This window comes from Cyprinus carpio, chromosome A25 (assembly GCF_018340385.1).
Source record: "Cyprinus carpio isolate SPL01 chromosome A25, ASM1834038v1, whole genome shotgun sequence".
Classification (NCBI taxonomy): Eukaryota; Metazoa; Chordata; class Actinopteri; order Cypriniformes; family Cyprinidae; genus Cyprinus; species Cyprinus carpio.
Window position 1 is genome coordinate 2,012,022 of NC_056596.1, and position 25,376 is coordinate 2,037,397.

General features: G+C 32.5%; 1 protein-coding gene across 1 annotated transcript; it reads right to left on the minus strand.

The window, feature by feature from the left end:
• Positions 1-1,639: 1,639 nt before the first annotated feature.
• On the minus strand, positions 1,640-25,376 carry LOC109070887 (transcriptional enhancer factor TEF-3-like; the record flags this gene model as incomplete). Its single annotated transcript, XM_042714993.1, has 11 exons — positions 1,640-2,347; positions 4,558-4,712; positions 4,953-5,091; positions 9,246-9,419; positions 9,498-9,613; positions 9,693-9,754; positions 10,679-10,722; positions 10,824-10,958; positions 13,133-13,195; positions 14,884-14,948; positions 25,061-25,376. Coding segments are annotated over 11 exons (1,383 nt in total), but the record flags the coding sequence as incomplete, so codon positions are not given.

Genomic DNA, 25,376 nt, shown 5'->3' on the forward strand with positions numbered 1-25,376 from the left:
TTATTTGTATTTGTGTTCTACATACATATATATATATATATATTTTTATTTATTTTCTTTTTGTTCTCTGAACATTTTTTTTTAAAGTGTTTTTCTTGGTTATGTGAAATTTTGAGTGTTTTCTTTTTTGTGTTGTCTGAACGTTCTGAAACAAGTAGTTTCATTAAAAAAAAAAAAAAAAAAAAAAAAGGTTAGACGAACATTTAAACAGCTATTAAACATTTAAACAGCTAAAACGTTTCAGAAAAAAAAAAGAACAATAAAAAAAATTGCATGAACGACTTATAAAAAATGTTTTTGTGCAAGCGTTCTGAGAGCATTATAACACCAGATAACTCCAAACAAACATTCTGTTATTGATACTGAAGGAACTTTTGCTCATAACTTTGCTCTGAACATTAGCCAAGAACGTTCCCTGTTAGCTGGGATCATATCAAATGTGATGAAACGACTTTGTGCGACGCGCAGTAGCGAGGTTTATACCACTAGATGACGCTGGAGCCTCTTCTAACTCAAGCGACACGCTGATTGGCTGATGGATCTTGAACCTGAGTTGTGACGTCAAAGACAGCAGACAGGACAAACACGACTTCATTTATAAAGGATGGAAATCATGAAGTTGATCGTTAATATTTTTATTGGAATATTGGAAATATTATTTCTTTGTCTCCCGCAGTCTTTTACTGGAATAGTTTATTTGAAAATCTAAATGGGAAAAAGATGTGGTCCTTGCAACAAAAATATTTTCTCACTAATAAAATATAAGAAGTAACGTTCAAACTAATTAACGTTAATTGAATTTTTATGAAGAAACGTAAAACTAATATTGATACAAGACGTTCATTTTTTTTTTCTTCATAAATGTAAGTTCACCAACAGTTTTCCTTTACTGGAACAATTTAATAATGGAAAATTTTTTAAATTATACTATTAAGACCCTCATGATTTATTATGTTAACCTTTTTTTTTGATTTCTTTTTTTTTTTTTTTTTATTTTATTGTTAATTCTTATTGTATATTAACTGTAATTATTGTATTATAAAATGTATTATATTTTTGTTGTTGTTGTTTTTTATGCAAAAAAAAATAAAAATAAAAATAAACATTTAAGACCATCCAAAAAAATAATAAAAAGAATTGATTTCTGGCACAACATTGTTTATAGTATAATAATAAATGTTAATAAAATAATAAATAAATGTATAATAAAAGATAGTATGAAATAATAATAAAATACTGGTAATGCATTTGTTGCTTCATCAAAAAGCTTCTTCTGTATAATAATAATAATAATAATAATAATAATAATAATAATAATAATAATAATAAATAAAATATTAATACAAATATATAATAAAATGCTAAAATATTAGAAATTAAAATATTAGTGATTTGTTGCTTCACCATAAAACTTTTGTAATTTAATAATAAAATATTAATACAAAATTAATCTATAATAAAATAAAATATTAGCAATGCATTTGTTCCTTCATTTAAAAACATGTCTATTTTGAATATGGCTATTAATGAACTTGCTAATCCATACCTTTAGGACTACAACTAACTTTTTTTCTAATAGAACTTAAATTGAAAGCAAATTTATATGAGCACCAGAAGAACAAAAATAACTTCAAATCAGTTTTAAAGGATAACACACGCTCTTTATTCCAAATATCAGTTTCTGACTGATTCTGCTGTCAGTTACATGTCTGTTTTGTACAAACCCTCGTTGTGGAGAAAAGCCCAGAGTTTTCCGACTTCCTCAGATCGGTTTTCCACATTTAAGATCATGGCTGATAAATACAATGTAACAAATCTATGAAATAAAAAACACATTCTGTCGTTTGGCGTTCACGTTTGTCCACCTTTGGCTTGAAAGCCACTGTTTGTCCACCTTTGGCGATAAAAAAAAAACATTCGTCAAGTAGGTGACCATCACTCCCATACTAACAAACACTAACACAAACACATGGGGCTACAATGAGATTGAAGAAAAAAAACGAAGAACTTTCTCATGCATTTCGTCCTGCTATCACAGTTCTCATTATACAAAAGAATGAATTCAAATGTCACGACATTCAGATTCTGTGCTTGTGCCTCTGAGCAGTGCTCCTCGAGAGCCGCTTGACCTGCGTGTCTGCGTGACCCGAGCAGGAGGAGAGCAGGAGTTTGGGCTGCGTCCAGGAGGGAGCGCTGTGGCGTCTGTGGATCCGTGACCCCGGAGCGGCCGGTCTCAGTCTTTGACCAGTCTGTAGATGTGATGCTGGGCTCCGTGCTCGCTGGTGGACACTTCAAACACGTATGCGATGCACAGCAGGGTTTCTAGAGTGTCTCTGTTGATCACCACCTACGACACAGACACAAACAGACAAACTCAAAGAGCGTTCGGTCAGTGAACAGCACTTCATGCAATGCTTTCCTGAGCGGAACAGGATCCACTTGATTTCATCCACTGGGAATTCACTGGATGGTGAAAAGTGTCTCAAATCAGAGGGAGCTTTGAAGCATTATGAAGACAAATAATGTATTAGTAATTTTTTTAGTAATAACTTTGAATGGATGAATCCATGACCTGTTGAAATAAGACACTAGAATGCATGTTAAAAATTAATCGAGTTGATTTTGATTTAGCAAAACTCACGAAACATTAAAACACAAAACAACACTTGGCTCCTACACAACCTTTGACAGCAAATGTTGTGGTTTATGAAGCACATCTGACCCAGGGTTATATTTTAGTTTTGAATCATTCAGGAAACATGACAAATGTTGCCTTACTTTAAACACACACACACACACACACACACACACACACACATATATATATATATATATTACAGAAGCTTATTTTGTAGTATAATGATAATAAATAGTGATGTGAAAATATGTAATGAAAATAAATCTAGAATAAAATTAAAAAACACTATGCATTTGTTGCGTCATCAAAAAATATATTTTACATACAATTTTTTACATAAAAATTATGTATTACATAAATATAATAAAATATTATATATTTGCACAAACACACACACATTTTATTTTACATTGTTCATTTTATTTACACCTATATATATATATATATGATATACATTTTTGATATTTATTTTATAGGATTATTTAATAATAATAATAAAATTATATTTCCTTTCCTTAAAGTTTGCTTACTCTTATCTATCTATCTATCTATCTATCTATCTATCTATCTATCTATCATATTATTATTATACATTATAGTGTAGGACAAATGTTGGCTCACTTTAAACATAATAAACATATATTTTATTATACCTTTACATGTATCTATCGATATACTGTACTATACATATATTATTTATTATAACCTATATCATTTCTATATGAACTGCATTAATATGTATAGAGTTTGTCTGTGTGTGTGGACTCAGTCGGGTCATTGAGTGACTGTGTGTGTGTGTGTGTGTGTGTGTGTGTGTGTGTGTGTGTGTGTGTGTGTGTGTGTGTGTGTGTGTGTGTGTGTGTGTGTGTGTGTGTGTGTGTGTGTGTGTGAGGCTCATTGTCTCGGGGCTGGAGCTGTTGTCATGAACACACCGTGGCCGTGACTACAGCCTCATCTTTCATTTCCTCAGCTGTCTTGAGTCTGTACTGACGGAATGAACTCATGCTCACTGCTGAGCTGCACGAGAAACATGTGACCGAAAAAACACTGTATTGTCTGGTGCTCTTCTACATATTTAAGAAAAAAAAATCAGTATTCAGTTTTAGTTTTACTCTAAATCATAATTTCTGTCGAAATACTACAGTTATCGAATTTATTGTGAAATCATAAGAAATTAATATATGATCTCATTCAAAAAGTCTATTAAGGTTTCTGAATTTTTCTGTGTAATATATTTCTTGATGACAGTGGTTGATAATACCAAGTTATTTTTTTAGTTTTTTTTTGGTTAGGTTTTATTTTAGTAACAATAACTGTAGGACTAGGTGATATAAAATATAAAATATTTTTCATTCATTGCTTAAAAGTAATTTTTTTAAATACAAACACCAAACAAAGGGAGAATGGTATTTAATTATATATATATATATATATATATATATATATATCTATATATACTATATATATATATATATATATATTTATATATATATTACTAAAACATTTTTATGTGAATTAACATGAAAAAATGAACAAAAAATTATGATAAATTACATAGTGTGTGTGTGTGTATGTGTATATATATATACATACATACCTAAAAACACATGCATGTACATACATTTTACTAAAATATTTTAGTAGATGATGCAAAATGCCCAATTTAATAATAACAAAAAAAAAGTTTGATGCAAATGAATCTTGAACCGATTCACTTGAACAGACCGTTTGAATTGATTCACTGAAATCTACTGAACTTACTACAGTATGTCTACATTTTATATCAACAGCAAAATCATTGTAATGAGTTTATAACTAGTACTAGTTGTAGTTAGTTAGTGTAGTAGAAGCGTGGCAGAAGCTCTGGTTAGCGTCGTCAGTGTTTGATTGGTAAGTGATGCTGTTTTAAGCACATCTACCTGCAGAATGGTGAAGTTTTCAAGTACGCTGTTCATCATGTATTTCTCTGGCAGATGTTTGAGTTTATGGATGAAGTTGATCATGTATTCACACAGCGGCGATCGATGGATCCTGAACACGTATCTGCCGCTCTCAAAGCGCGCGTACTCCGTCTGAACAACACACAGATGATTATTATTACCTCCAACTGAACACCAGTCACACAGACATGCCCTGTAACACAATTAGGATGACTTAATATGGTGATATATTTGCATTTGGAGGGGATCCTTCTCCTGATCTGACCACTAATGTCATTTGATACGGCCTTTAAAACAATTAGAAGGGAGGAGTGTTGTTGGTAGTATGGTTTTTTTTGTGTATATGTTTTGTGAGGTGTCATTTTTTTTTATATCTACATTTTTTACAACATGTTTTTCAAAAGAGCAGACTTTAGTGGAGGAGGTGATGATCATGTTTTCCAAGCTCTCATACTGACTCGATACGCCGTAGAAGAAGCTGCTGTCGTCCTGGAGGTTGATGCTCAGATCTGCCTGCAAACACACAAGACCAAACCAGCATGAATATAGTCTGAATATAGAATATAACAATTAAGAAGTAAGAAAGTGTCCCAAAAACATGGTATTACTAAAGCTTTCCCATGTATATTTTCAATGTGTTTTCAATGCATTTTATTTTTCAGGAAAAAAAAAAATGCATTTTAAAATGTTCTTTTAGTTGATTTGTCTGTTTTAATAGGTTTTTTTTTTAGGGTTTTGTTTACATAATATATGTGTGGTATACTGTGTATATTTATTATGTATATATAAATACACACACATGCATGTATATATTTAGAAGAATATGGTTATGTTTATATATTAAATATATTTATATATAATATAAAATATAAGAATATAAATATATAAATGTATATACATGTAAATATTTTCTAAATATATAATTTATGTGTGTGTAATTTATATATACATAATAAATATACCCTGCACACATACATATATTATGTAAACAAAACTTTTATTTTGGATGTGATTAATCTTGATTAATCATTTGACAGCCCTAATTTTAAACAAAAACCTGTTGCCTGGATCACATTTCAACCCAAAATCAAAAATATTTTAAATATTCGATTATATTTTGCATCAACAACACGAAGCCTATTTTAACAACACTGAGATTTTATGGATTGTGACGTTTTTTTTATAAAAATTAAGCTCATTGTCACAATGCAAAAAATCAAATAATATAATATTTCACATATTACATATTATTTGTAAAAATATTGTCACATTATTAAATATTATCATATTATGTATGACTATTTAAAATAAAAATAATATTAAATATATGTGTTATTGAACACAATTCTGTATTTAACAAGTTTGAAAAGTTATAAAAAATATTCCTTATTTTAAAGGTTTTTTTAAACTTGTGAACAAAAAAGTGTATATATATATATATATATATACACACATACACACACATATTATTTATAATTATGATTAAGCATGTTTTCACTCAAATTCTCGTGATCATAATGCAAATTTATTTATTACGAATTAGTGTCATTATGGTCTAATTAATAGTCATATTATTTTTATAGCATGAAATTAATAGCATGTATTGTGACATTATTTTCTTGAAAAAACTCATATAATAACTCTTATAATAAAATATACTATTTTATTAAAATATAACAAAATAGTATATTTTATATAATATTTCATAACTTCATAGCTAATATTATATATTTATTGTATTATGCATACATAAATATGAATTATTTAGGTAAAGTGTGTTTAACTGTCATTGAAATAATGTTATAATGCAAATAATATTAAAGGTCATAAGAAATGCATAATTTATTAAAACAGAATATCTTTTTTAGTTTACTTTAGGGTCATATATGACTCATATACAAGAGAGTAAAAGCCCCGGCTCTTTCTCTGGTCAGTTTATTACAGTAAACCAGAGGAACCAAAAACACTAGCCTAATCAATCACATTTTCTTGCAAAAAAATCAGCAAAAAGTCTGGAGTGATTCAGACTGAAATCTAATAGTGCATGTGTTTTCAGAATGACAGCCTCAGGATCAGTTTGATGAACAGAAGGATCAGTGAGAGCCGAAAGGACATCATCGCATCCCACAATTCCCAGCAGCATCTTCACCTTTCCCCCCCGCGCACACTTCCTCATAAGAGCACAACACCGTCTCCGTTTTATTCCCTCGTTTATCTTCATTTCTCCGCTTGCCCCTCTCTCTCTGCGCGGGAATTCATCCAATTACAATCAACTACCCGCCATGCTCCAAATCGCATTAGCGCGTCCGGCTGCGTGTGTAACAATTTAGCACGGCCGGCTCAAATCAGATTGCGAGCGCACTTCAGAAGCACGGGCCGATCTGTTAGGACAGATTTAATCTAGAATGCCATAGCTTTGGAGAGAGGCCTAGCAGGCCTGTCAGCGTCACCATGACAACCTGCGCCCGAGGACGCCCCAGTCATGACCTGAACTTATGATGCTGGGGCCGCTGTTTTATAGCCAGATTCTTAATATCTCTAATGTTTCTTCACGGACACCTGAAGGGCCCCGGGCTCTGATAAAGGTCTACGATTCGTGTGTTGCTGGGTGTCATGATGCCAGCATTTCAGAAGATGATACTGATATCAGTGAAGCTGCGGGATTCTTGATACCGAAACAAAAAATAATAAAACATTTGGTCCGAAGGCCAGTTAATGCAATGACATAAAAAGAATAAAACAAAAAAAATATTTTTTTTTTGAATATATCCTATATAAAAAGTTAAAATATATATGAAGTAAAAATAATTTATGTAAAATAAAATATAATTATATTTAGTTAAATATGATGTTATAGGATTAGTTTATATAAAACATACAAAAAATATTAAAAATATTAATATATATTATATATAATATAATATATAATATAGATAGTAATATATATATTATAGTTTTATTTTGTTTAATATATACAAAAAATATTAAAAATATTAATATTAGATAGAAATGAAAACATTTTTACAAGCGAATTTTATATATATATAATTAAATAATAATAATAATATTAATAGTTTTATCTTAAATTATATATATATAATATATATAGATATATATATATATACGTTATGTCTGATATATATATAATTATTATATCTATATATATATATAGTATATATATATTTACATATATTATAGAATATATTTTATGTTTAGAATATGCTACTGAACACACTACCTTATTTGAAAATGATACTTATATATATAATTATAGGAATACAGACACACACACCATAACATAACATACATACATCTTATTTTATATTAAATTTCAAACATATATAATATTATATATATACATTATATATATATATATATATATATATATATATATATAATTATACACACACATACACACATATGTAAAAAATAGAAATAAGATATATATATATATATATATATACATATATAATAAAGAATAATAACATTTTCTATATATTTTTAACTATTTTTTTATATATAAAATATGCTATTTAAAAATAAATATTAGATTAAATGAAAACAAAGCTCTATTAAGTAAATAGTACTGCTTAAAGTGAATATGTTCTTCAAGTCTACACCAAAACACCCGAAACACAAACAACGAGTACAGACAGACCCACTAATGTCACAAAAAGGCACTTGAACAATACTTAAGTGTCTCTCAGGAGGCTGCGGCTCTATAAATAGCGGACTGTGGTTTGGAGGCAGTGACAGGACGAGGGACAGGTGTCCAAGCTCAGATTTCTGGACTGAAAGAGCAGACCTCCAACATCCCACACTCACACTGTCCAGCAATACAGATTTACAACAGCCAATAAACTCTTTGCATTTTCATTTGCTGTTCATTCTTATTTAAAACTTCAGATTTCTTATTTAAGAAATAAGATACAGAGACCTTGAATAAAGTACATACTGTACTGTTACAAGCCACTGTAACAAATAACTGGGATATTTAAAATAAATAAATAAATATATATATATATATTATATATATATCTATATATATACTCAAATAAATAAAATGGAAGAAATAAATAGTAAAATTTAAAAAATATATTATAATAATAATAAAAAAATTAATAAATAAATGTAATTAAAAATAAAATTACATGAAAATTAAAAATGAATTAGAAATAAAAAACAAAATATAATAAAATATATAATGAAATAAAATACAGAAATGTAATAAAAATAAACAATTAATTAAATTAAAAATAAACAAAAAAAATAAAAAAAAATAATAAAATATCAAATAAAATACTAATTTCCGCAAATCATTTCAAACAGCGTGTTTTGATGAATCAATTTAAGAACTGATTCAGTGATTCATTTCAAAACTATGATATCTCTAATAGTCAACTGCGTCCAAAATGCTGAAAAATATCAATATACATATATTTTGATATAGTTTTAGATTTTTTTCTTAGATTATATCACCCAATTAGTCTATAGTTATCAAATTATAAAACAAAATAATTGGGAAATGTTTAATTTTGCATGCAGCTACACATTTGCGCCTCTTCCAAATGATAAGTGGATAAGTGACTAGCGTGACACAGCAGTGACTATCTGGCCTTTACCTGCTGCTTCGCCCAGGGTTTGGGACGTGTCTGTGAGTTTCTTACCCAGAACTTTACGAGGAAGAAAGCGTTAGCTGGTCCTTTCTCAAACAGCTCCTTCAGCCCTCCTTTCTTCTCTGGGAATTTGTCATAAATCTGCCGTACATCCACGGCCTCGAGGTACGGATCGCTGTACGTGGGGTTGGACTGACCGATGTGTACAAACAGGTGCTTGTTGACCTGTAAAACAAAAATGCTTGCAAGTATAGGTCAGTCTGATCAATATGAGCATTATTTATAAATCGGTGAAGGACTCACAGTCTCTGGATCCTGAGGTTGCTCCAGGAAAGCGGAGAACTCCAGCATGCGCAGTCTGGAGCTGGCGATGCTTCGGCCCTGCCAGGACACCGACAGACCCGAAGCACTTTCATAACCTGAGGAAGCCATCGTCACCAATACTGACCATAATACTGTACGTAATTCAGATCAGGGGCAGCTTCTAATGGTACAGACCTGCTATAGACGGAGGACCGGTGGCCTGCATGACGAAGTTCTGCTGAGAAAAAGGCTTGATGCTGTTTGGAAAAGACACATTTATGATGTTTCTGGATTATGAAAGAACACAAATTATTGACAAATTGCAGATCATTAAAATACAAACTAGGTAATATAAAATCTATTTATTTTACTATATATATATATATATATATATAGTAATATGAATCATATAAAATACAACTTTATAAAAGATTGCATTTTAAAAATATAATATACATGAATATTGTTGTATATATTAAATTTGTTTTTTTTATTGTATATATTTTTTTTTTATTAATACACATAATAAAAAATAATAAATGTTATATAAATATAGAGATAAATAATATATATATGTAATATGTAATATAAAATCAATTTATTTTATTTAATATATATTTTTAGCTTACAAAAATTAAGGTAAAAATTTTAATATATATATATTTAAATGATTTTTTATTTAAGCTAATTTTTATGAAAAATTACATATTTAAAAATTATATAATATAAAATAAAAAATATACAAATATAATATGAATATACTGTATGTATAATATATGTATAATATGTAAAAAAAGATTATATATATATGTTGTATAATATGTAAAAAAAATATATAGGATATATTATAATTTAAATCATATATAATGTAATAAAAAATTATAAAAGATTAAATAAAGAAAACTAAAATATATACACATACATATAATTTCTATATGTATAATATTAAATATATATATATATATATATATATATATATATATATATATATATATATATATATATATATATATATATATATATATAAATGTAATACACAAAAATAGAATTTCTATATATTTTTATAATTTGTCAAGTTTGTTGTGGCTTCAGTGTAACCTCTGTGACCTCAAGACATACTTTAAACCGACTCAGATGTACAAACCCTAGTAAAATGATCAGACCTAATCCCTAAAACTTACTCTTCAGGACCTGCGGCTTGTCCTGCGAGAGCTCCATGCCAAAACTACAAAAACACAGGCATGAGGTGAAGATTAGCCTTCTTTCCAGAGCAAAGACTTGAGTTGAAGGCTCAGAGGTCTATCAGAAGTGAATGTTAGAGGTCACCTCAGCAGCGGTCGGGTAGGTCGGTCGCGAGAGGCCCTGTAGAGCCATCTTATTCTGAAAGACCGAGGCCGAGATGATCTGAGCCGAAGACATGGTGGACATACTCTGCATGGCTTTGTCTTTGGCTGTGTGGTCCTGTCAGAACACAACAACATCAGCAACATCATAAATGTATACCCCAATCTTATTCAAAACAATATTTTTGTTCTATTACTGAAACTCTCATGTAGGAATGAGGTGCTAAAGGGGAAAGAAAAGCCTCCTAGACAATACATGTTCTCAGTGGTGGACAGTAACAGAGTATAGCTTTTTTCAAGTGTCTGTACTTCACTGGAGTAGTTTTATTTTGAGTAACTTTTACTTTTACTTCACTACATTCCAAAGCATAAGATCATACTTTATACTTCACTACATTTCATAAAACATATCGTTACTCCTTATAATATATCACGTGCTCCGACACGCAGAAGCGGTGTCTGATGCATGAACGAACTGATTCTTTTCAATTAACCTTTTAAATCGGTTCGCAAATCGCACCAAACGATTCATTCACGAATTAGATTGATTCGATTGCAGCTGTTCTCGAGTTGACAACTCACTGATTCATATGAACCGTTTAGTGCCAGTCTCCAGTGAAATGAATTCAGAACTGGGAGATCTTGTGAGCGCGCGCGCGACTGATGCTGCTAAAAGTAAGTTACTAATGTCGAATTTTAGGATTAATTATTGTAACTGAAAACCATATTTAGGTCAAAACTGTCAGTTGTTTGTGAACTAAATCTGCTGTAAAGAGTGATCTGTTTAAGCCCACTGAAATGCTTGAATGCAGACACATCAAAATCAGTAAAAAAGGAAACATTAAAATAACACAGATTAAATAAAATAACTAATGCACGTTTAAATTCCCCGCTGCTGTATGTTAACAGTTTTATTAAAATGCTACGCATGCCCTGTGTGACGTCTGTTTTGATATTGTTTATCAACAGTATACGTTTTTATATTGTTTGTATTAACTAGCCGAGTAGACAGATATGAATGTTTGTTCATAACCATACTGGAAATAAGTAAATATTGCTGTCTAGCTAACAAGCTTGCTGGTGCTAAATTGAGGTAATTTTTAGATATAAAGTCCAAATATTTTAGATAGATTACATCTGGGGGAAAAAGAAAGGATGAGATGTTCAGAACATGGTAACTATCAAAATCATTATGAAAATATAATTATATTTTCCTTCATATGTTCTTCCTAACTAAAGGCCTTATTCTCATGTCATGTATAACTGTGATGTTCTGCGAAACAACAAACTTTAAAACACTTATTTCTTCCTGGTGAAGATCAGATGGTCAGCTCTGTTTTATCGCAGTGTAAGCTTCACAGTGAACATCACTAAATCACTCTCGTCAATGCAACAAACAAAAATATATCTTGACTCCATATAGTGGTTATTTTGGGAAAATCCCAGGCATTTTGAGCAGTATAGGATTATAAAAAATATGTGCTAATATAAAATTAAATTAAGTAGCCTATATAAAATTGCAAAATAAATCTATCTCTAAATTCACAAAAATTAAAAAAGCTTCATATGAGAAAGAGAGGACATTTTAGGGCATTTTATTATTGCCTCAGTGCAAAAAAAAAAAGTAATGAATGAACCAATTCACTAAAATGAATCTTCCTTTTTAATGCTTCATATCAGTTTAATGATTCATATCAGTTTACTTGTCTACTTTTGGTTACTTTCTCCTAAACCTCAGTGAATCTACAGCAAAGTTGCATCAAGCGAATGTGCATGGAGAGGTCACGGTCATCCACGACTAGCCCAAGCAACTGCTGTGTCCTTGAAGCATGACCAGCCGATGCATTCTTCAGCCCCGAACTGGCAAACGCTGCAGGCTGAAATATGGGCATGTGTGTGTCCGTCACAGTTCTCAGTTACAGAAACCTATTTAAAAGGGCCGTCAGTGTTAGCCGTGTGACCAGAACTGCACTCGGACAGCTGGGCCAAGATGGACGATGGCCAACGGGTGAACTATGCCATATGATGAAAGACAGGAGCGCGCAAGGAGTCGATATTACCGAGCCGTCTACTAAGCCCTTGTACAGCCAGAGGTCACACGTTTTCTGAAAATTAGATATGATATGACATTGCTTGCTATTATATTTGCATCTGCATCTTGCCTAGGCTATATTCGCTCAATTGTCCAGAATTCGAGCCCATCTTTGCATCATTAACAAATGCTTTGGCTGTAAAGTATAATGGTGCTAATGTGCAAACAGGTGATCAGCATTAGCAGAGTTCATTAGCTACCTTGAGTTTCACCTGAATTTCCCGAGCTTTCCTTCGTGCCAGCACCTGAATGTGACTGGAGACCTGCGGAAAACACACAAGATTTTAGCCCAGCTGATCTTATCGTTTAAAATGAATTATCATTTATTTCTTAAAGGAGTAGTTCACCCAAAATAAACATTTCCTGAACATGTGCTCACCCTCAGGCCATCCAAGATGTAGATGAGTTTGTTTCTTCGTCAGATTTGGAGAAATGTAGCGTTGCGTCACTTGCTCACCAATGGATGTGAATGGGTGCCGTCAGAATGAGAGTCCAAACAGCTGATAAAAACATCACAATAATCCACAAATAATCCACACCACTCCAGTCCATCAGTTAATGACTTGAGAATTGAAAAGCTGTGTGTTTGTAAGAAACAAATCCATCATTAAGAAAATTTAACTTTAAATCGTCACTTCCGGCAATAATCTCCTGTTGTCTCTCCCACATATTTCTTTAGAGCTGGTTTAGACCGTTTTTTTTTCTTCTCTCTCTTGTTAACAGTGCTTCATCTGTTCAGATTTCTCTCCTAATTCAGACAAAATGTCTTTGTCACTGGAGGAAGCATTATTATGGATTATGGACTTATATTTTAGCTGGAAGCAATGATTTGAAGTCAAAATGTCTTAATGATGGCTTTGTTTCTCAAAAACATGAAGCTTTTGGCTTCACAAGACATTAACTGATAGACTGGAGTGCTGTGGATTACTTGTGGATTATTGTGATGTTTTTATCAGCTATTTGGACTCTCATTCTGACGGCACCCATTCACATCCATTGGTGAGCAAGTGATGCAACGCTACATTTCTCCAAATCTGATGAAGAAACAAACTCATCCTAATCTTGGCCAATTTTCATTTTTTCTGTGAACTATTCCAGTTGCTGCTCCCCATTGACTTCCATAGTATGGGAAAAAAAAATCCTATGGAAGTCAATGGGGACCAGAGGTTTGCAAAAACTTAACTCAGCTTAAAATGAAAAACTCAAGTAAATTTGCTCTGTAATTTTTAACCAGTGTTGTGTGAAACAAACAGATTTTAAATTTGGACAGAACTGAAATTGCGAAGTATGCATGGAAAACTTTACCTAACCATTGATTTCTTTGACCTTCATTTGTCCGCTTACCAGGTGCGATTCTAGTTTCTCTTCTAGTTTTAAGTTATTATTTTACCTCTCGGGCCCCCAGCTCACCTCGACTCTCTCCGGGGGCTTAAGACTCAGTATGTGACAAGGCCTGAGTGACATCATGCCATATCAAATGCCGGCGGGAACGCTATCGGATTCCAAATCCCCACCCCGGCAGCATGTGATGAGCCCCTGATGGTAATGGGACGAGCAGTTGTTTGTGGGTCTAACGAGCGGGACTGAGAGAGGTGCTGAAGACACACACCGATATCCGATCCGCGTGCAATAAATCACACGAGGCCCTCAGGGGCCAAACATTTACACTCAGTGAAAGTCTGTTTGGGAGTTTCACAGGAGAAGTCCATCTCTAAATCCCGGTCTGACATTTGCTGTACTTCCTCTTGCTGTTAATGTGTGACACACAGGTCAAATAAAAGTAATTAACCGCTTTAGTAGGGACAGGTTAGACTGTACTTGCCATCACAGATTTATCAGTTAAATTTAGACCTTGCTTTAAAGTGTTTTACAGGAAAACAAGGCAGTGGATGTACTTAATAATCCAAATATTCTAGAATTTGAATCAGTGTAAGAATCTAGAGAACTCTACCTGTTTCCTGGTCCGCGTCTTTCCAGTTCGAAGCTTGATGTATCGCGCAATCAGCTCATTCCGTCCTGGAAAAAAGAAACAGAGAAAAGAAGTTTACATTCAATGTGAAATTTTATTTGTGTAATGTGATGTACTTCCATCAGAAGTGGGATATTTAAAAAGGAAAACTGTGATAACTGTAATAACACATTCACATTTACAGTTCGATGTTGTTTGATGGTCACAGGTAAACAAATGAAATCTTTCTATTTTATAGTGTTCAAGTGTTTATCTATTTTACATTTTTATGATTTAATTAATTACTAACTTTTTCATCAACTCTCAAACCCACTGCAGTTCTTACACTAAGCCCAGTTTGAAACCCTGGTTTAATGCATTTTATGATGTTGATATCCAGAAATGGAATATATTTTCTTTCCCTTTGCTTTTTTATATCAATATGGTACTTTACGTTTAAAACAAGTTAGTAAAAGGTAATCTAAAAAGTAGTCAGAATACATTACCAACAATAACTACAGCTTTCATCATATAATCTGTAATCAGTAATGGACATATATACATACTATATATACAAATACAATAAACAAAAAATAAAATAAAAAATAAATAAATTACATTAAAAAAGTAGTCAGAATTAATTAATAATAAAATGTACCATATATATATATATATATATATATATATTATATATATATATATATATATATATATATATAATATATATATATATATATATATATTATTTTTTTTTTTTTTTTTTTAGGGTTTTTTGTTTTGTTTTGTTTTTTAACCCAGTGTGCATTGATTTATTCAGAATATTACCAGGAATGTGCATTCAAATTATACATAATTTATAATAAAAAAAACTTTATTTATTATATTTTAATAATATTTGTTATAGTTTATATTTATGTATTATTTATAAATTTTTTAATTAAAAATAAATAAATACATAAACTTTTATACTCTATTTTTCTAACCTTGAGTCTGCAACTCGTCATGTGTTATATTTGTTGCACGACTGATGTTGTTGAACACATGGTGGACTGAGGCATGTGTTGACAGAGAGTTTGAGTAAGTACAGCTAAAGTAAGAATGATTACCGACCCAAACACAATGTGCTCAACATAATTGCATTTGTAAATGTGAAAGCAAGGCTGTGAGATGTTATCTTTCAGGGTTTTCGATCGGGCACAGTGATGCAAATATCACACCGCCCTCCCCTACATGACTGTTCATCTTTTTTGAGGTGATGCTTCTGCTGACAGACGGGTCACACTGGTCAAGAAGATGAAGGGACTGATGGTGGCGCAGGCCTGGCGTAGAGAGGAGCAGCAGCTGCTCTGTGTGTCAATGTTTACAGAATATGCCTTTACGCCTCTCATAAATCACAGGCCGCGCTCATCCGGCCAGACTCCGGTTACTAGTACTAGTATACACTAAATACAGAACCCCTATATGCCCTCTTACCCAACGAAAAACACCTGTTTGTTGCTGTTTTATGGAGAAAATGACCTTGTGATGCATGAGAGGGTCAGATGCTGGTCTTTTGGAGACTTTCTACTCTCTCTCTTTAGAGAAATAAAAACAGTGAGTCTAGTAAGAGCATAAAGCTCTAAAATGAGCGTGAGATCCTTTGATGGGAAATGTTTGAGCTCGTATGGAGATCTCTGCATATCTGAGCACAGTTTGAGACAGATCTCTTCTGAGATTCTAACTAGAGGAGACGTGTGAGTTTAGTGCAGGCGTTTTTGTCGATGGAGATGCCAGGCGTGTTTTTAGCTTCAAGAGCTTCTTAAAGGCATCGTGTGAGATCTCACTTTAGGCTACACGCATGTATATGTGTTAAGATTCTCAACAAATATATCTCTGATCTTCTATGATGATGATGACACATAGCAACGCCCTAATCCACACTGCTTTGTACTAAAAAGCACTAATATGCATTGCTAAACACACAGAGCCATCGCATCAACGACATGGCAACTCCCTGCCCTTACCAAAAAGTAGTATACTTCAAGTTTATTTTATTAAGTATACTTAAGTAAAGTTCAAGTATATTTAGACTTTTTGTAAGTATAAGTCAAGTATACTTAAATGTCATTTTAAGTATATTTCTGAGAAGTACATAAAGCCCATTTCTGAGAAGTACATAAAAAGTAAACTAAAAGCATACTTTCCTATTTTTTAGTTGAATAAACTTCTTTTTCGTAAGGGTGACAATGAACTGAAATAAACAAACAACACTCATATTTACTTCAGCAAATGCAAACATGAATTATCGTTGTATTTTATTTGTTAAAATAACTTTACTACATGTGATTCAGTGTTTCCTCATGGACAAAAACAACAAACAACACCACAAGTGTATTCAGATTCATGAACAAATGACTCTTTAAAGCGATTCTGAACAATAGTCTGATTCGCAAACAAATGACTCTTATGAGTCGGTTCTTTTAAGTGAATCAAAAACAGACAGTGTGACCGCTGTATTCCAATTCATGAACTAATGACTCCTAGGAGTCGGTTCTTTTTAGTGAATCAAAACATCCAGTACCACAGGTGTAATCTGATTCCCGAACAAACGACTCTTCTGAACCGAGGCTTTTTAGTCAATCAAAACAAACAGCGAACGAATGACTCGTGTGAGCCAGTTCTTTTAATGAATAGTTTAAAATACGAGTTATCGGTTTAAATCAGTCTGACGAAGTGTGATCAGAGTGATGATTGAATTAACATTAGACTCACTTGCTGAACTGCAACTTATTATTTTCATATGTCCGAATCGAAATGAAGCAAGTTTTGTGTCAGTATTATTTCGTAATTCATTGTCGTCATGACAACATGTTGTTAAAGATACACATTTGCAATAGTTATTTTTATTTATGTATTTCTTTATTTGGTAATAAATAAAGGAATATTACTATATAAAAAATAAGAGTTTTGTTTTATTGGGCTTTATGTGCAGTTCTGGGCAAGAAAATAAGGCACACTAAAATCAAAAACAGAGTTGAAGTGAGTTGAGTTATGTATTAGGCCCTTGTGAGGGGTCATTGTGCTCACAGGGGCGGAGCTACAGCGGGGGTCATTCATATCAACTCCACAAAAGTGTAAACTGAGCCATGGTCACCTGATACTCTCTCTCTCTCACACACACACACACACACACACACACACACAACACAGTCCACCCTGAGGGTCCACAAGGGTCTGAAACAAAGCTGGTGTCAAGCAAAAGTACAGTAGCTCCCACAACGACCTCATAAATCCATAACCTCTCTCTCTCTCTCTCTCTCTCTCTCTCTCTCTCTCTCTCTTCACATTCCAGTCATTCCTGATCTGTGAGTCCTTCAGCGTCTGCTCAATAAACAACTAACACACACACACACACACACATTACAAGGCTTGCACACATTACACGACAGACCTATAGGAAACAACATCAAAAATTCACATATATTTAATATCTCAATTGTTTCTCCAGCAGTATACAGAGAGCAAATGAAAACTTTTGGTGTTTCTCCTGAGAAAAGGACTCTCATTGCTTCATACTGCACTGTCAGGTTCTCAAACATTTCACAAAATAAAGACTGTTATGAGTCGGTTCTTTTTAACGAATCAAAAGTATAGGCTATAACTTGATGAGTGTAGTTTGATTCTAGTAAATGATTCTCATGAGCTGGTCCTTTTACGTGAATCAAAAATATTCAGCATGACCAATGCAGTCTGATTCATGAACAAATGACTCTTTTAACCTAATTCTTTTTAGTGAATCAAAAACATAGGCTAAAACTCGACGAGTGTAGTCGGATTCTCTTAAATGATTCTTATGATTCTTTTTAGTGAATCAAAAACAATCAGCACGACCGGTGTAGTCTGATTCATAAACAAATGACTCTTTTAACCAGATTCTTTTTAGTAAATCAAACATGCAGTGTGACTTCTGTAGTTTTATTTACTCTCTTATGGTTCTTTTTAGTGAATCAAAAACCTAGACTACAACTCGACAAGTTCAGTCCGATTCGAGAACAAATGAGCTAGCTTATGAGCTAGTTCTCTTTAGTGAATTTTCAAATTAGACTAAATATTTTTTTTTGTCAGTAACAGCACATATTTAATGTGTATCTGTTCACAAAAAGCTATCAAATTAAAGCTATATAGTGAATTTTCAAATTAGACTAATTATTTTTTTTGTTAGGAACATAATATGTGTTTGGAACGACATGAGGGTGAGTAAATGATGAGAGACAGACAGACAGACAGACAGACATGCAAGACCTTTAAGACTAAATAGTTACTCTCATATTCTTCCTTGAAGCGTCCGACTCAAATCACACCAAGTGAAAGCCGAGTTGGTCGGTGTGTGTGTGTGTGTCCTGCACTGATGACCTCAGAGGGGTCGCGACCCCACCACGACCTCAGCAAAGCAAAGAGAGAGAATGAGCAAAACACACTGACTCATTAGAGAGCTCTCAGACATAAACCTCTAACGGGCCTGTGAAAAATCAAGCCTATGTGAGGGACGGGTGGCTTTTTCCATCTGTTTGACATGAGGCAGCTAATGAACGTCTGCATCAGTGCATCTCAACACACACACTGACTCCTGTGTGTCTGGAAGAGCTGTTTCTACAGTGTTTCGTCTGTTTACTGCTAAAAGCATGTGAACTTTCTGTGTCCATCTTTTAAAATGCATTAAATATACCGTTTAGGAACTAACATGTATTTTCCGCAGATTAGTGAATCCAACAAACAAATGTCCAAGTCATATTCTCAACAAAAAAAAATTATAATAAATTATATTACATAAAGATGTTCCATATGTTAAGTAATTTTATACACATAACTGAAGAAAATGTTTTATTTTAAATTCCACAGATAATGAGTACTAATCTTCGGGTTAATCTTATAAATAAATTTTTTTTTGTATTATTATTATTTTATTAATTTCTTAATATTTTTATTAATTAGTATTTTTTTTACTTTTTTATTAAATGTATTAATATTTATTTATTTTCATGACAGTTCAGCATTTTTCTCATTCGCACTACTGTATTATAGTTCTATTTTTATTTATTTATTTTGTAATTTCATTAGATTTCAGTAGTTTTTATTTATTATTTTATTTTATTTTATATTTTTTTTTTTTTTAGTAGAGTTTAAATTTTATTTTATTTATTTGATTTTTAGTTTATTTAAATCAGTAAAAAATTGAACCAGTTAAACAAATGCTACCATAACATTCACTAATGTTCAAAAGCTTGGGGAAGAAATAAATACGTTTATTTAGCAAGGACGCATTAAATTGATCAAAAGTGACAGCAAAGACATTTATAATGTTTCTGTTTATTTTTATTTCTGTTATTTTGTAGTTATTTTGCATTAAAGGATCCAGAAAAACAAAACGTATCACAGTTTCCACCAAAATATGAAGCAGCACAATTGTTTTCAACACTGAAAATAATCAGAAATGTTTCTGGAGCAGCATATTAAAATGATTTCTGAAGATCATGTGACACTGAAGACTGGAGTAATGATGCTGAAAATTCAGTTTTGATCACAGAAATAAATGACTTTTTACAATATATTCAAATCGAAAATAGTTGTTTAAAATTGTAATAATATTTCACAATATTAGTATTTTTCTGTATTTTTTTATCAAATAAATGCAGCCTCGGTGAGCAGAAGATGCTTTCAAAATGTAATTTTATGCTTTTTTATTTTAAGTTTCTTTGAGATTTGTGTTTTGTTCATTTTCAGCCTGATAAATAAAACTTAATTCATGCAAAAGTTGACTTTGAGTCATAATGGAGCAAAGGTTGTCTGTTATACTGTACATCCTGAAATATGATTTCTCAGCCTCACACAGCTGGGGTTTCTCATTCTTCAGCATCCGTCCCATATTCCTCCACAACCATAGAAAAAAATGTAAGTTTAACGGCAAATCCTGATTTTTTTCGACAACTTCTGAACAGATGGAGAAGCGCTCTATTATGTGGGTACTTCTCTTGCGATGGGATGCTTGGGAGCCATTAAACCATAGCAAATGTATTTCCTTTCAGCGGCTGTGTGTAATTTTACGGGTCGGGAGATTGAATGCATTACGGGACAGTGACGACTAAAGCCAAGAAATGTTTTCTTTGGCAAAGCCTGTTGAATTTTCACCCAGCGCACAAAAAACCGAACAACCTAAGCGATGTTGGTGCGCTTAGCTGGATAATAACTCACACACATAATGGCCAGTGAGTTTCCACACAAACACCAGTAGAAGATGGAGGAGGAACCTCTGGAAAAGGGTCACGAGTGCATTGTGGGAATTCTCGTCATTCTTGAAGCGCTCAGCACTGTAGATTGTCGCTATTTGCGTGATTGTCTGAAATTGCTGAGGTCAAATGCAGCCATGAATGAAGCTCTATCTGATTTTTGCCCAAATAGTATTGGGTTGAGGTTTCTCTGAGCTCAAGACATTTTAAAACTGACCTCAGGAACACAGCAAGAACAGACAGACGTACCTTTAGCTACTGTCAAAATTGGCCAAAGTGCAATGTTACAATAAAATGTTTAGCAACATACAATCAATCAAAAACTGAATCTGTGCTGAAACGGAAGAATCTTTCATCTCCATTAAAATACTAACACTAATATTTTTAAACATCAATTAAATAAATCTTAAATATGCCCATGTTTACTTCTCAATTAAATTTTTTTTATTAATTTATTATTTTATTTAACTACATTTTTAAAACATGTTTGTCTCTTTAAAAGATTATTATTATTTTTTTTTTGTTTATTTTTTATTTATTTTTTATTTTTTTATTTAATTGATTGAATTTATTTTTATTTTTTATATTAAAGTTTTTTTTATTAATATATTAGAGGCAATATTTGACTAATAATTGGTGCAATTCTCATAAAATATGTAATAAAAAAATATATAACATACATATAAAAAACTTGATTTAATCAAAAGCTAGCTTTTGGTATAAAAATATATAGCAAATATTTAAAATAATATAATAATTATATTGTATATTAAAAATATAATTTCTAATATATTCTTTTAAAATATTATTATAATATAATATGTATAGATATTATATAATATATGTATAGTAACATAATATATTAATTATAAATTAATTAATTTAAAACTAATAATAAAATAAATGTATACATATTAAATATAATTATAAATAAATATATTTAGTCCCTTAGCATTCCTGTAAAATTTGGTGGTCTGACAAAAACACTGATTGCACCTGCTGTGTTGATTGTACCTAAAAATGGTTTGCATCATTGCAGCTTTCCAAAGATATGTTACATGTTTAGCTTTTTTTTTTTTTTTTTTTTTTTTTTTTGCGTTGTTGTATGTCACAAAGTTAACCCTCGTTAACCCACAGGTGGTACAGTGGAATGCTAATTAAAATGATTATAATAAAATGAAACCATCAAAGCAGCTAATATGACTTAGGAACAAATCCTCTGAAGTCATACCATAGCTTTTTAAAATTATATTGCGAACTGTTCCTTTACCAGGGCTTATACTGTTTGAGAGAAGTGATGAGGTTTGATAGCTTGTAATCCTAGTGTTAAGACCAGGCCTCCCTCTCTCTCTCTCTCTCTCTCTCTCTCTCTCTCTCTCTCTCTCTCTCTCTCTCTCTCTCTCTCTCTCTCTCTCCTCGTGTGCTGTAAATGCAGTCGTGTCTGTATGCTTGAGGAGAGGCAGCTGGAGGTGAACTGAAAGGCAACACACACACACACTCACACACACACACTCACTCAGCGGCTAGCAGAGGCTCTTTGGGGTTGCGAGCGTGTGCCTCAGAAACAGGTGCAAACCGCACCGCTCCGTCACCCCCCCTTTGTGTTTATTTGTCCCTCTCTGTCGTACAAGCTCAAAGGGTAAACGTCCATTCTCGTGTCGGGTTACAGTCTCTCTGCCTTGAACTCAGGGCTCTGAACGCCCATGGCGTGCCATTCCCAATGCGCTTTGGCATTCCCAGACTACCAGCCCCAACCCTCAGGGCCAATAGATCCACCCTAGATGCCCTACGACCCTCCCTCGCCACCTGCCTTAACCCTCTGCTGCGATATTGACCCGGCTTTATAAAGCTTAATAAAGTTTCACAGCTGATCAGAAGATGACAGACACACACATCCTCTCTCTTTCCTTCTCTTTCCGGTCCATATCAAGTCACTCCAGCCCATCATCGGGTCATTTCTTACCATCCACAGGTCTGGATCAGACACACGGACATGTATAGTTAAAACACACAGTGGCTGGGCTATTTATAGCAATGAATAAACAAGCTAGACAAAACAAGCTGCACAATATAAATTATAATCATTGCAACAAAAGGCATTGTTTGCATCAAGAGCTGCTGTTTCAATTGGATGCATTTCGAAAATATGATTAAAAATGTAATGATTCAAAAGATTCCCTTACTGTTTGAATGACTGTCCTTATACAGATATCTGTGATAGAATGTTTTTATAAATATGTTTTGTGATAGATGGAATTTTAATTCTAGGCATTAACCTGAAATTACAGTATGATTCGTAGGTGATATGGATTACAGTTAGAGGTGTTTATGATATTTTGATTCCCGATGCAGACGAGGACGATTCGTTATCGGTTCAGTATTACACCATAACCGATTATAACGTACTGACGCTTTTCTGACGTCAATCCGGGTCTAGCGGTAGCACTTTTAGCTTAGCTTAGCATAGATCATTTAATCAGATTAGATCGTTAGCATCTCGCTCAAAAATGACCAAAGATTTTCGATATTTTTCCTATTTAAAACTTGAGTCTTCTGTAGTTATATCGTGTACTAAGACCGACGGAAAATGAAAAGTTGCGATTTTCTAGGCCGATATGGCTAGGAGCTACACTCTCATTCCGGCATAATAATCAAGAAACTTTGCTGCCGTACATGGGTGCAGCAGGTGCAATGATATTACGCAGCACCCGAAAATAGTCCCCAGCTAGGAAACTTCCAATGTGACTCACACCTAGCTGGGGACTATTTCAGGTACAGTTCATATATCTGACTGCTTGCATTTAATGATAAAATTGTATACATGTGAAGTAAAATTGTACATTAAGGATGCAGTGCATCGTCAGTGCATTGTGATGCATTGTGATATCGAATTGAACCGAATCAATGATGTGATAATCGTAACCGAACTGTGATACCAGTGTAGGCTCACACTCCTAGTAGATGACCCGATCAATAAACTCAAATAGCTTTGATAAATTGGTGAATTTAGTTTTTGGTGGAAGTGTGCAAGCATCAGTTTTTGTTTGGCCAACTGAACACTTTAGAAACTCAGTATAATATAATATAAAATATAGGGAATATTTTATTTTATTTTTATATGGTAAATGGTGTATTGTAACCATATATCATATATAGTATATAATATATATTTTTATAATAGACAAGCAAAAAAGAAAAACTGTATGTATATGTATATATTTATACAATATTTGTGTGTATATGTGTATACAGTGCCAAACTGAAAAAATTCACAAAATTCTAACTTATCATTGAAGTAGAACAATGTATATATATATATATATAAATGAAAAAATATATATATATATATATATATATATAATTCTTTTTTTATATATATAGAAGAATAAAAGTAGTCAATATGACTACCATTATACTATTTTATTCATAAACACACACACACAAATATATAATGAATAATATAATATTATATAGTAATATATTAGATAATAAAATAAAAGTAGTCAATATCACTTGTGTTGTCCATTATATAGAATAATAATATACTGAATTATAATTTAGAAATTGTTTGTGTGTGTGTGCAATCTAATATGTAAATCTAATTAATTTGTAAATAAAAAAAACTAATATGTAAATAAAATATCACATATAACTAATTATATAAATAAATATATAATTTTTTTTTTTTTATTATTATTATAATATTAATATTATAATTTGATATTTATAATTTTAAACAATATTATAATATTGAATAGTCAGAATGTAGTAATTATATTAATTTTGTGTGTTTTAGTGTTGGTATGGGGTTTATGGTTGATATACTTTTTAATATTTTTATGCTTTTGATGCTGGTGTTGCAGGTTTTACATTTTCTGCAAAAGCAATTTTATAGAGTCAGAAGGGAAGAGGCATACCGTACATCTTGCCCTCATCAGAGAGAATGATCTTGCGTCGGCCGCAGGGCGGATAGATGGCCAGCGCCTCCTGAAAGCTCTGCTCGATATCTGGACTCCACACGCCCTCCGCATCGTTCTCCAGAGTCTTATCCAATCCCTCGCTCAGCTCCTCGCTAGCGCCCCCCGGAGAGGGCGCTGATACCCACTCGGACGACAGGGTGGTGGTGGGAGAGAGCAAAACACCCTCGCGGATACTGATGGGCCAGCTGAGGCTCTGGAAAAGGCCGTGGTGGGAAAATGACGGGCTTTTCCAGGTCTGGAACAGTGCAGGTGC